This window comes from Eriocheir sinensis, chromosome 16 (assembly GCF_024679095.1).
Source record: "Eriocheir sinensis breed Jianghai 21 chromosome 16, ASM2467909v1, whole genome shotgun sequence".
Lineage (NCBI taxonomy): Eukaryota > Metazoa > Arthropoda > Malacostraca > Decapoda > Varunidae > Eriocheir > Eriocheir sinensis.
This window is the reverse complement of record NC_066524.1, coordinates 9,096,266-9,109,859: the sequence shown is the minus strand read 5'-3', so window position 1 is coordinate 9,109,859 and position 13,594 is coordinate 9,096,266. Positions and strand designations below refer to the sequence as shown.

Sequence of the window (13,594 nt, the reverse complement as noted above, 5' to 3'; positions counted from 1 at the left end):
TTAAAGTTGATATTGAAATAGTTGATTATTGATGCTAATTTATAAGAGTTACGGGTCAGAAACTGGAATATACGAGTACGATAATCTGTCACTGTACAGCACCGTAGCCAGATTGTCGTACTCAGCATATTATTTACCTGTTTCTGACGCCTAGCTATTGCCAAGAAACATCAGAATCTAACTCTTTTAACGATAACTATAAATTAGTTTCGTTATTGGAGCCCAGAAGACAGTTTGGGGGTAAGAAGTCGGGAAATGTAATCGGCTGAGTACGACAATCTGGCATCGTCGCTGTACTGTGTGGACAGGAAAGTAAGCGACCACAACAAACAGAACACGTAACTTGCCTGAGCCTGAGCCCCTGCCTTAATATCGCCACAAATACACACGCCACACGCCTAACAACCCCTGCACGCACAATACACGCACTGGTCCACTTATATCAGTGACGGCGCGTGGATAACAGCGACAAATAACTCAAGAATAACCCCCTGGAAGGAAGGCATGTGACACCACGTACCGGCTTGCAGGAGTGGAACAGTTTGGTGACGTTTGTGATAATGTTACGGTGCCGGCGACTCTCTACCCTGGGGCTGTTTGGTGAGTGTTCACTTTTAATGACGAGATTTTCTATTCTCTTTTTTCTATTACTCTCTCGGTCCCACACGTCCTCTGCGTGTATCGAAACACACGATAAATTAATCAAGATCAGGGTATTCACCGGCTGCCTGGGATTGAACCCGCGACCAACGTGACGGGATAGCCACTCCTTACCGAGTCGGCCAAAGAGGTACCCCACTGGCTAAGTGGGTTATGGGAGGCTCGTTCATCAGGCCGTCACCGCACTACACACTTACGTAATGTCGCTGCTAGAAGGCTCAAAATATACTTGTACCACCAGATGTTTATAAGTTTATGGTGGAAGAAGAGGCTGGATCTCAATTTACTTGGCATTGTATTTCCTGCACGAAAGGATGTGCCAAACTAAAATCATATATAGAAAAGCTGGAGAAGACACAAGCAGATTTAATTGAGAAACAGGAGATAATCCAGGTTGAGGTTCAGGAGATACGTGAAGCAGTCAAAGTGGATAAAGAAGTTCTTGATAATGTTACTGGTAGGGTGGGGGTTCTGGAGGCCAGGGTAATGACAGACAAGGAGAGTATGCAAGATTTGAGTTCACGGATGGAAAGAGTTGAAATGAATTTATCAGACTTGAAGGAGTCAACCAAAAAAGAGATGAAGGAAGGAGAGAGGACATATGGGGAACATCAGGTGTCTCAGGGAATACAGAAAGAAATGGATATGAATACAGTATTTGAGGAACTAAATGATAAGAAGAAGAGGGAAAATAACATTGTGGTATACAATGTTCCAGAGTGTGACTCAAGTATGTTTCAGGAAAGAATTAAACATGACAGACAGATTATGAAACAAATTTTGAATGCATGTGGGATTCATGAAGAGAAGATGGCAAGAGTGGTAAGGCTCGGGAAAAAGAAGGAAGACAGAGGAAGGCCCGTCCTAACTGTGTTGACTGATCCAGAAGTGAGAAATGATTTATTTAGAAACGTTAAAGAATTGGCCAAGGATGACAACTTGAAGAACTTTAGAGTGGCCTATGACTTAACCAGGAGGGAAAGACAATTGGATCAGGACTTGTTGGAAAAAGCAAAAAACTTAACGGAGACAGGGAAGGGGAAGCATGTGGTCAGAGGTCCACCCTGGAACAGAAGAGTTGTCAAGGTGGAGGAGCAAGGGTCACGGCCAGTGTAGAAGATAATGTTGGTACACTAGGGGTTGGTGGTGTAAAAAATGTAAATAGTAAGTTTATTGTTATGTTTACAAATGTGGATGTATATACTTGTGATAAGATTTTGGAATTGAAGTTATTACTGGATACCATGAGTGAAAAACCAAGTGTGATTGCTTTATCTGAAGTTAAACCAAAGCATTTTAGATACAAGAGAAATATAGTAGAATATAATATTGATGGATATGAGATAGAGGAAACTAATATCTTTGGTAATGTTGGCAGAGGTCTACTGATATATGTGAAAAATGGTATCACATATAACAAGGTTGATTTAGTCTCAAATTTTGTGAATATTGCTGTTTGGAAATTGTGCTTCAAGGAGAAAAGATAATTTTAACATTAATATACAGGAGTCCAAACAGCCTGGAGAGAAACAATCATTTGCTTCTAGATCTGTTTCAAAAGATGAATGAGATGAAAGCAACTTATAAGATTATAACTGGGGATTTTAATTTGCCACAAATAAATTGGGAAAATTACACCACTAACACTGGAATAAATGATTTTGGAACTACATTCATGGAGAAGGTGCGTGATTGCTTTTTGATGCAACATGTGAAGGATGTTACCAGGATGAGAGGAGAACATATGGGTAACACTCTGGACTTGTTCTTCACTAATGAAGAGTCAATTGTGGAAGAAGTTATGATTGGGAATCCTTTGGGGAGAAGTGACCATGCCGTGATTCACGCTGTGTGTGACATGGAGGAGACTCTGGCTCAAGAAAAGAAGACAATTTATTTGTATGAAAAAGCCGATTATGAGTTGTTGAGAAGGGAACTGGAGATAGACTGGAAGGAATACTTATCTGATGCTACTAATATAGAAGAAATGTGGAGTAAATTCAAGTCAAAGTTACATGTTGCAATAGAAAAAGTGTGCCTACAAGAAGGATAGGGAATTTTAAGCAATACAGGAAGAGGACAAATGAAAATTTACAAATGAACAAGAAATTGTGGTCTAAGATAAAAGAAAACAGAGGTTATGGATGAGAATGAAATCTTTAAAAGGAATTTGAATGCATTCAGCAGGACAATGTATATGGAGACCGAGAAAGAGTACAGGAGACTGAACAATCAAATCAGAAAAGAAACACGAAATGCTGTGAAGGTTTAGGAAAAGAAATAGCTAAAACGTAAAGAGAATCCCAAAGTATTCTGGAAATATGTCCAGAGTAAGGTAAAAGTAAACCAAGGATTCCTGACTTACAAAAGGGCATTGCTGAAGATGGTAAAACTGAAAATGAATCGGAGAAAGTTGAAATTTTAGCAGAACAATTTTCAAAAGTCTTTGTGGAAGAGCCAAAAGGCAAAGTGCCAGACTGTGAAGTGAAGAGTATACCAACCTTGACTCATCTAGAAATTACTAAAGTAAAATTAAAAGATCATTGAAAATCTAAAAAAGCATAAATCACCTGGACCTGATGGGATACACCCTAGAATCATAAAGGAGGCTATGGAACAACTATTAGTGCCCTTAGAAATACTTTATCAATACTCCTTTACACACAAGGAACTCCCTCAGGATTGGCTCATTGCACATATTACTCCCATATATAAAAAGGGTGCCAAGTGTATCCCAGAAAACTATAGACCAGTCAGCTTGACAAGTGTCATATGTAAGATTTTGAGACTATAATAAGGGAGGAGATAATGACCACATGAGATCATATAATTTGTTTAGTGAAAACAATATGGATTTATCCCGGGACGGTCAACGGTGCTCCAACTCATAAAAGTTATGGACAAGTGGACTGAAACTATTGATGATGGTTATGCAATTGATGTAATATATTGCGATTTTATGAAGGCATTTGATAAAGTGGCACATAAAAGGCTTATAAGTAAAATTAAGAGTTATGGAGTTGGAAAAGAGTACCAGGAATGGATTACAGCTTTTCTAACACAGAGAAAACAAAGAGTGGTGGTGAAGGGGGAAATGTCAAGTTGGAAGCCAGTGATAAGTGGAGTGCCGCAGGGGTCTGTTCTCGGGCCATTGCTGTTTGTAATATTCATAAATGATCTCCCTGATAAAATATCAAATGATAGTGAAGTATATATGTATGCGGATGATACTAAGATCTTTAGATGCATTAAAGAAGAAGATGACTGTCGGAAGTTGCAGCAAGATGTGTTAGACTTATATTCATGGAGTGAAAAATGGTTATTAAGATTTCATCCAGACAAATGCAAATACATGAGAATAGGAAGAACATCTGTTGAAGATCAAGGATATCACATGGAGAAACAGTTAATGAGGATTACTACAGAGAAAGATGTGGGTGTCATTATAAACAATAAACTAAGTTGTGCTGACCATCTAGTAGAAAAAGTAAATAAAGCCAATAATTTAGTGGGAATAATTAGAAGAACTTTTGTTTCATTGGATTCTGAAATATTTAAATCCTTGTTTAAGGCACTGGTAAGGCCATGCATTGAATACGCCAACCAAGTATGGAGTCCTTACTTGGTGAAAGACATTGAAATTGTGGAAAACGTTCAGCGAAGGGCTACTAGGATGGTGCCTGAACTCAAGGGACTTTCCTACGAAGAGAGACTGAGGAAGCTGAGACTGCCCACACTGGCATATAGAAGAGCAAGGGGAGATCTAATTGAGGCCTATAAGATACTCACTGGGAAATATGATGATGCATGTACCAGAGGAATATTGAAACTTAGAGAAGAAAGCAGGAGTAGGGGAAATTCATTGAAACTGTTTAAGTCAAGATCACGGTTGGATGTAAGGAAGTATGCTTTCCCAAGTAGAGTAGTGAATAATTGGAATCAACTGCCTGAGTGGGTGGTGACGGCAACAACAGTGATTCAGTTTGAATCCAGACTCGATCAATTCTGGGCTAACCAAGATTTGAAATATAATTACAAGGCTCAAATCGTCCACCACACACTGCCACAAGTTGTTAACGTAGATCTGGAGTCACAGGCGTAAGCCTCTTCCAGGAGGTCTTCTGTAAGTATCTGTAAGTATATCATATAAAAAGTTACTATTATCCATGTGCTTAGCGGTTGGCAGTCGTTGGAGTCAGACGTTTCCCTGAGTGCTCTCTTCCTGCGTTGTTGTTACCGAGTACTGGGTGGTATATCCCGGTTTTCTTTTCGTATTTTATTAGTGTAGTCTCTGTCTTTTTGGCCTAGTTGTAGTTTTCCGGGATATTTGTTGTGTTTTAACAGCTTTTTTTTAGTTTTAGGGTTTGTTTTGGTGTGTTTTGAGTTCGCGTCGTTCGTTTTGTTGGTTGGATTGTTTGTATTGTTAGCCTGTTGGTAAGTGTCGGCTTTGTTTGTTTTCATGAAATTGTATTTCTGTCCTTGGAACAGTTTTGGTTCCTTTTTTATAGGTTGTGTTGTTTGGGGTTTGGCCTTGTTCTTAGCCATGCCGGGTGGTGGCGGTGGCCGTGGACGGGGTGCAGTGACCAGGGTCCGTACTTATAAAGAATATGTTTCGCTTATGTGAGGCATAAATCAAGAAAATGGCGTACACCGAGACGTAAGGGAAGCATAACCCTTAGGTTTCAACTAAGGGGAACCTAAACTGACTAGCCTACGCTGGTGGAAGTAACATTGCATTCTAGGCCTAAGCATAACAGTCCAGCTGGCGGAGGTAGTGGGTGCTCGACTGCGGCAGCTGAGGACTTTTCGGGCACGAAGAGATGTCCTTGATGTATCAATATCTATGTATATATATATATATATATATATATATATATATATATATATATATATATATATATATATATATATATATATATATATATATATATATATATATATATATATATATATATGGATATATATTGGTACACGAGTGCAAGGCTAAGTCAGTTGAATTCCCTTGATTGAAAAGATAAGGCAATACATTACAAATGTTATTTCCATCAAGCACTTAATAAGCATTGAAAATTACAGGACTGTCACTATTTGCTTGTTAACCATTCCTTGCACTTCATGAATACCCTTTTATTTCAAGAAAAATCTTACCTGTTCCAATCCTGTCCTTATGGAAGGCCCATATTTTAGTTTTTGCATCTTGCATCACTGTCTGCCAGCGTCTCTGGCACTGCTTCGTGCACCTACTAAAGCCTGGGTGGAGTGCCGCTAGGCGAGCGACAATGCTTTCCCACGCCTTCACCTCAACAGAGCAGCCATTTTCTGAAAAAATTCCTTTGAGGATGGCTGCTTTTTCCCTATATAGCTGTACGAGGGAGAGAGTTTCAGCGTACGTTCAGTTGGCATTGCGGTGATGTGTCTGCCGAGGAGGCTGTAGCGTGGCTGTAGTGTGGCTGTAGGTGGCGGCAGTTCCTGCTGCTGCTGTTGTGGCTGGGGGTGAGGCTGTGGTCCCTCCTGCTGCTGCTCCTGAAGAAGCTGCTGCTGCTGGTGTAGCTGCTGCTGCTGTTGCTGCTGACTTCGCTGGCTGCTGAGGGGCTCTTAAGGTCGTGGCTGGCTGTTTGCGTCCATGGCTGACTGCTAGCTTGAAGCTCGCGGAAATGTTTGTTTACATGTTTGAGGGGCTACGTCTTTAATTTTATCATTATTCCATGTGATGTTGGTCTATGCATCGCCAACAACACCCAAAAATACTTTATTTTATTTTATACATATTTCTAATACGTCAATATGCTTTTAACATCAAAATTATACCAAATTCCAATATTTTATTTTGAGTTGGCATCCCTCTCATATGTGCAGCTCAGGGTTTGGCAACAATGTACTAATTAATACTCACTTATGTCGAGCTGGTTATGTTGAGGGGTGAAACATAAGGAGGAGGCGGGTCCTGGAGGACAAGTACCGAGAGGGGCAGTAGCCCAGTTACAAGGGTGCAGGGAGCTCCTGGTGCATCCAGTAGTGCTGGGAGTGGGCATGGATCACCGTCTCCTGGGGTGGTTGTTGCGGACTCTTTCCCCTGTGTCACCTCTCGTTTCCCGGTCAAGGATGATGAGGAGGGTGGCATTGCCTGCGACGAGTGTGGTCAGTGGTGTCATGGGTCGCAGGTGTGTACTGGACTTCCCTCTGATTTTGTTAAGCAGGTACTGCAGCACCAGGGTAAGGGAGTAAAGTTTGTTTGCACCAAATGCAGACTGCTTCCTCCTGCTGCTTCAGGTAGTGGGAAGGAGAATCAAGGTGAGCTCGGGTCACTTAGGGAGTGCATGACCCAGATGTTTAATACTATCGCAGGTCTCAGCAACACAGTGAGATCTATTGATCTAAGATTCAACAATATGGTAAACGATGGTGTCTTTTCAAGAGATAGTGGCAGGGTTGCGGGCCCTGATATTCGGACCATTATTAAAGAAGAAGTTCGTGAGTTGAGCGAGAGGGAAAAGAGGAAGGACAGTATCATCATCAAAGGGCTTACATTTGGGGAAAATTTTCAGGACAGATTTAATCCACTTGTTTCCTATTTATGGCCGGAGCGAGTTGAACCAATCACACTTGTAGATATTGTGCCTATCTCTGCTTCCTTGGTGAGAGCCAAGATATCAAACGTCAGGGTGAGGCAAGAGTTACTGTCTAAGTGCAGTAAACTTTCTGGGAGTCAGTTTTCCAACATTTTCATCTCTTGGGACCTCACCTACAATCAGCGGGAAGAGCTGCGGAAAAAACGGGCTTCTGCCCAGGCCATCCGAAACTCCCAGCCTGTTAGTTCTTCACACATTTCTAACAAAAGCTTAGCCTCTGTTGTTTTGCCCAGTCATGAGTCCCCTCATACTCCTCCCACGTCTCAGTTAGTTGCGTCCTCTGCCTCTAACCTTGAAGTATGTTCAAAAGATGGGAACCCTAAAAAAACCTCATGTAGATGTTTCTTCTCGGCAAAATCTGGGTAATTCTTCTGTAGATAATCTCTTCATTGCTTTTGTTCTTTTGAATCTCAACTGTTTAATTAATAAAGTTAACTTTTTGGCAGAGTTTGTTTCTAGTCACAGTATTGGGGTATGTTGTGTTTGTGAAACTTGGCTAACTTGCAATGTTTCTGATCAAGTTATCAATATATTGGGTTGTAAATTTTTCCGAAATGACTCTCCCTTAAATCTAAGAATTCACGGTGTTGGGATTTACATTCGAGATGATATTAAAATGGGGAAAACTTATTCAGATCATCCGAATACTGTTGGGGTATTTTGCCTGATTTTGGCGTTACCATATTAGTAGTTTACAGGCCCCCAAGTAATTCTTTGGAAGATAATATTGCTCTTGTTTCATACCTGGAATCTTTCTGTGTTGGAAAAGAATTAATACTGGTTGGTGACTTTAATCTCCCTACTGTTGTCTGGTCCACTGAGGTTCCTTATTGTACTTCCTCTATTGATATTAGATTTCTTGATTTGTTTTCATCTTTGGGTCATATACGGTGGGTTACGCTATGTACTTATGTCCGGTCTGATAATATACTTGACTTGGTCTTTACATCTGAAGATGATAGAATTTCCCATGTCGATCTAATAGACCCCTTTCCAGGTTGTGTCCATTTTCCAGTCTTGTTTGAGTATTTATTTAGTTCTAATCCAAACATCAATAATGTACATAACAATTTTGACTTTTATAATGGCAACTACACTTTGTTAAACCATCACATTTTTAATTTTGATTGGGATAATGAATTCCTTGGCTTAGATATTGAACAATCATATTTAAGATTTAAAAGTTTAATGCTTGATGCCATTCAGCTATTTATTCCAATTAAGAAGGCATCAGGAATTAGGAAACCTCCTTGGGCAAACTCTATACCTCTTTCTTTAAAACGGCATGAACGCCAAGTATGGTTGGACTATAAGGATGCTTGGACAAAGTTTGGCAGATCTTCCCCAATAGCCTTGAGGTTGTGGCATTCTTTTAAGACAATATCTGTGCAATAAAAAGATGCTGTCCATCAATCTGTAATTAAATATGAAAGATCTTTAGTTTCTTCCGGAAATCCTGATGTTAAACGTTTTCACTCCTATCTTCGTAGCAAGACGGTTCAGCGTCCTGCTATTGGACCGCTGTATGGAGATAATGGCTGGTGCGCTGACACAACTGACATGGCAGATCTTTTTGTTGATGCATTCTCTGGTGTATTTTCTGCTGACTTATTGAATCCTTATCCTGTTCAGCATTGTGACAATTAATTTATATTTAATATATTTAGTTCTGATATTTTTAAAATTGAGATTATCCTTTCTAAGCTGAAATCTTCTGCTTGTTGTGGCCCTGATGGTATACCTTCAGTATTTTTAAAGAGATGTGCCCCCTCCATTAGTTATCCTTTGCTCTTGTTGTTCAGAAAATCTCTTATCAATCCAAGCCCCATCTGACTGGAAAGATGCTAATGTTATGCCACTGTTCAAAGGTGGAATCCATTCTGATCCCCTCAACTATAGACCAATCAGTTTGACATCAGTGTGCTGTAAATCTTTTGAAAGAATAATTGTGCCTCAACTTACTTCTTATTTCAAAGATAATAACTTACTTTCACAGCATCAGTATGGTTTTAGAACGGGTAGATCAGTTTTCGAGCAACTGTTGTTTACTTATGACTATGTGACTCATTTCTATGATAGTGGTATGTCAGTGGATGTGATATTTTTTGATTTCAAGAAAGCTTTTAATGTTGTTGATCATAGATTATTACTCACAATGCTGTCTAGTATTGGGATTGGGGGGTGTTTGCTGGGATGGCTGAAAGACTATTTGAGTGGGAGAAAGATGCAAGTAGTTGTCCATGGTAGTAAGAGTTATAGAGCGGATGTAAGCAGTGGTGTTCCCCAAGGGTCGGTAATTGGTCCCTTGCTTTTTCTCATTTACATTAATCATGTTGTTTCAGAACTAAATTGTAAGTTTTGTTTATTTGCTGATGATCTTAAATTATACCTAGCTACTGAAATTTCTAAGTCTAACTAATTAATTTCTCACAGTATTTTGCAGAGGGACATCAACACTTTACAACACAAGCAGCTCTTGGGGTTTATCTTTCTCAGTTGGTAAATGTGCCAGAATGAACTTTTGTAGGAATTTCCTTTATGCTCCTGCTCCTTTACCATATTTTATTGGAAACCAACCCATACAAGATGTAGATAACTATAAGGATCTTGGGGTCAGGGTGGATTCCTCCCTAAAGTTTCATTTGCATGTGAGAGAAATCACTGGCAAGGCTGGAGGCATTGGTTACAGTATTCTAAAGGGTACCCTTTGCAGATCTCCTGATTTCATGAAGTCAGTTTTTATCTCGCATATTCGTCCTATCTTGGACTTTGCCTCTGTGGCTTGGTTCACTGGTTATACAGGAGACATTAGGCTTTTGGAGAATGTTCAGAGGAGGTGGACCAAGAAAATTACCGGTTTCCATGATCTGCCATATAGTGAACGTCTCGCTAGATTGAGTCTTTATTCCATTAAAGGAAGATTAATTAGAGCTGATCTCATTATGGTGTTCAACATTCTGAAAGGGTTTTGTCCGAATCTAGGTCACCTCTTTGTTAGAAATCTCAACAGAGACACAAGAGGCCACTCCTTTAAGCTTTTTGTTCCTCATTACAACACTGATGTTTGAGCTCGTTTCTTCTCAGTGTGGGTCATTAGCATTTGGAATTTACCCGAATCAGTTGTCGAGGTGAATTCTGTTAATGCTTTCAAACGGCATCTCCACACTTCTCTCGGTCAAATTTTTTATGATTTTGATTGACTTTGGGTTGTTGAGCATCTCTTTGACTTGTAAACTTGTGTCCTGTGCTGTGGCTGTGCTGTGCTGTGTCTCCACTCGGGATTGCCAACCTGACTATATTGTCTTGGCACTTACTCAAGAGTGTTCTGGCAGTTGTTTGTGTGGTCTTGGTGATGCCACATTAGCTAACCATCAGAACATCTAAAGGACAATCTACTTGCTGTCTTGGTTGGAGGTGTCACCTGATTCTAGAGGGGGTTCTCCCCATCTAGGTAAGAAATAGCTAGGGGCCGATGTTGAAGAAGGGGTAGCCACCTCTTGGCAAGCTAATACTTATATTATGGATTCTATTTTGATCCCTGAATGCAGTGCAGGTGGCGGGGGCGGGTCCACTACGCTGGCCGGAGGGAATGGGGTGGTGGCAAGTGCACCTCAGGCATTGAAGAGTCAATCATTTAGTGATTTCCGGAACATAGAACTTTCTCCATAATAAAAGCCCTCGTATTTGGTCTCAAAATTAATAGATTACCCTCTCCTCAACAATCACCCAAAGCTAAGGAAATGTTCTATTTATCTTTGAAACCAAGGAAGAGGTGGACAATATTGAAGGAGTAATATACAACTTCAGGGATATTAGAGAAAGGAAACTAAAGCAAAAATTGATGTGAAGGTAGAAGGTAGAGGAGGACAAGGAACAAAGCTTAGGAAGGGTTTTATTTGCTTTGAAAGAGGTAGAAAATATTAAGGACAATACAAAATCTGGAAAATAAGAGAAAGAAAATTAAGTGAGAATTAATGTGAAAACAAGACCGTAAATAAATGAAAGTGGAAAGATAGACCAGATAAAATTGTAAAGGAGATTGAAAAGGCAGACCAGCAACAAGTAAAAGGGACGAGGGATGCATCAAGGGGGCTGTTGTAAAAGCTATCCCCAAAATTACATCAGATTGGGTTGGGAACATTCAGCGAGAAGTTGGTTAGTTTGATAGTTGCAGATAAAGAGGGCCCAGGTAATCTGTATCCTCCCCTAGTTCTTTTCCTGTTTATCTCCCACATCACAAAAAGTGTATTTATATTTAATTTTGTTGTTACCTGACAGGGGAGAGGCGATGTTTGGCCACCACCATCACCACCCAAGACAGCAGCCCCCAGACCATGGAGGGCTCGGCTAGGGCCATACCTATCACACTGCAGCCAGACAGACCCAGCGGCAGCCACAGTGCTGACCATGAATCAGACCAGCAGCAGGTATGGAGTCTGGTTTGCCTGATGGGATAAAAACAGGAGATAAGGAATGCAAGCAAAATTTTATCTTTCTTCATCAATGCACTCTTCCTTCTCCTCCTCCTCCTCGTCTTCTTCCTCCTCCCCCCTCTTCCCTCTTCTTCCTGTATACTTTTCTTAAATGCATGAAGGAATGCATACCCAGCCCAATACATTCATATTTGCAACTTATTACCGGCAGTATTTATTATTCATTATACCAGCACGCAGCAGCTGGAGAGAGCCCAAGACTGGGATTCACACCACCAGAAGAAGAGGAGGTAGAGGCACCCCCGCTGTACGACACACACATACGCACAAACCCCTTCCAGAAGACGATCCTGACCTTCGGTGCAGCAGCGGCAGCGTTGCTCGACCCGAGACGACACGACATGGTGGCCGTGCTGGGCGAGACGACAGGAGGCTCGGCCCTGGCTCGTTTACACACTGCAATGGTTGAGGATCCGGAGGGATGCAGGATACTAGTGGACAAGCCGAGGATAAACAGTTCAACCATTGACTTGGACACCCTGGCTAAGCTACCAAAAGACACCTTAGGCCGCATGTACATAAGCTTCCTTGAGGACAACAAGGTCACACCCGATTCCCGCCTCCCGGTGCAGTTCGTCGACAACCCGGAACTTGCGTACGTGATGCAGCGTTACCGAGAGGGGCATGACCTCTTCCACACGACACTAGGGATGCCGACGAACATGCTGGGGGAGGTCGCCGTCAAATGGGTCGAGGCCATACAGACTGGCCTCCCCATGTGCTACGGAGCTGCAGTGTTCGGTCCGCTGCGATTCCGTCCAAAACAACGTCAGAAGTATGTGTCGGTGTACCTTCCGTGGGCCATCAGGGTTGGGCGGACGGCGAGGCTGTTGATGAATATTTACTTTGAGGAGCGATGGGACCAGTCAATTCACCAGCTGAGGGAGGAGTTTGGAGTGGAGGCACCACCAAGCATATAGTCAAGTGCTGGGAGCCTGTAGATGTAGATATGAGTTCAGAGCTTTCACCTTCACATCGGCAGTTCCTAAAAGACTTGACCCTCTGAGTGATCTCCTGTCAGTGTTCTATTTCCTTTAATTTATTTTCCTTAACCGAGCTTGTCATATAACCTGCATGTTATGTTATGATATGGAAGAAATTTAATGCCCCCCAAAAGTAGTAGTAATTATAGTAGTGGTAGTAATAATAGTAGTAGTAGTAATGGTAGTGGTTGTAGAAGTATATGAGAAGTCAACCTATCAACTTGGCCTTAAAATATTGTTCAAAACTGAGACGTCTACTTGAGTATGTACGGCGGAGGACAGTCTTTCAGTCATAAGGATGGAAGACTCGGAGGACATAACTTTTGTACATAGATATCATTCAAATAAAATGATGGAGCTGCGGATTCATCTCTCAAATCATCTCTTGTCTGTTGCTGTGTTGGCCTGTCCCTCTAGCTCTCCTTGCACACCAACATTCATTCTAATTATATTTTTGCTTAGAATGAAGCTGACCCCGCAAAGGAAAATAAGGACGTTAATTGAAGAAGAAGGAGAAAAAGAAGAAAGAATGAAGAAGAGAGAAAAATGCAAAAGTAGAAGAAGAAGAAGAAGGAAAAATGCAGGAAAAAAATTAGAAAAAATACAGTAGAAAAAAAAAGGAAATGTAGAAGAAGGAAAGATGAAGAAAAAAAAAGGAAATGTAGAAGAAGGAAAGATGAAGAAAAAAAAAAGGAAATGTAGAAGAAGGAAAGATGAAGAAATAAAAAAGGAAAAATTCAGAAGAAGAAAAAGAAGAAAAATGAAGAAAGAAAAAGGAAAAATGCAGAAGTAGAAGAAGGAAAAATGCAGAAGAAAAAATGAAGTTTAA

The 13,594-nt window shown here is 40.9% G+C and overlaps 1 protein-coding gene across 1 annotated transcript; it reads left to right on the top strand.

The window, feature by feature from the left end:
- Nucleotides 1–300: 300 nt before the first annotated feature.
- Nucleotides 301–13,128, top strand: LOC126999240 (ubiquinone biosynthesis protein COQ4 homolog, mitochondrial-like). Its single transcript, XM_050861629.1, has 3 exons — nt 301–600; nt 11,568–11,716; nt 11,956–13,128. The coding sequence occupies exons 1-3, from the start codon at nt 561–563 to the stop codon at nt 12,700–12,702; spliced, it is 936 nt and encodes a 311-aa protein (XP_050717586.1). The 5' UTR covers nt 301–560; the 3' UTR covers nt 12,703–13,128.
- Nucleotides 13,129–13,594: the final 466 nt, after the last annotated feature.

Coding starts and splice junctions, on each gene's coding strand:
- LOC126999240 (XM_050861629.1), top strand. CDS start 561: ATGTTACGGTGCCGGCGACTCTCTACCCTGGGGCTGTTTG. Junction 601..11,567: donor CTCTACCCTGGGGCTGTTTG/GTGAGTGTTCAC, acceptor GTTACCTGACAG/GGGAGAGGCGATGTTTGGCC. Junction 11,717..11,955: donor ATGAATCAGACCAGCAGCAG/GTATGGAGTCTG, acceptor TCATTATACCAG/CACGCAGCAGCTGGAGAGAG.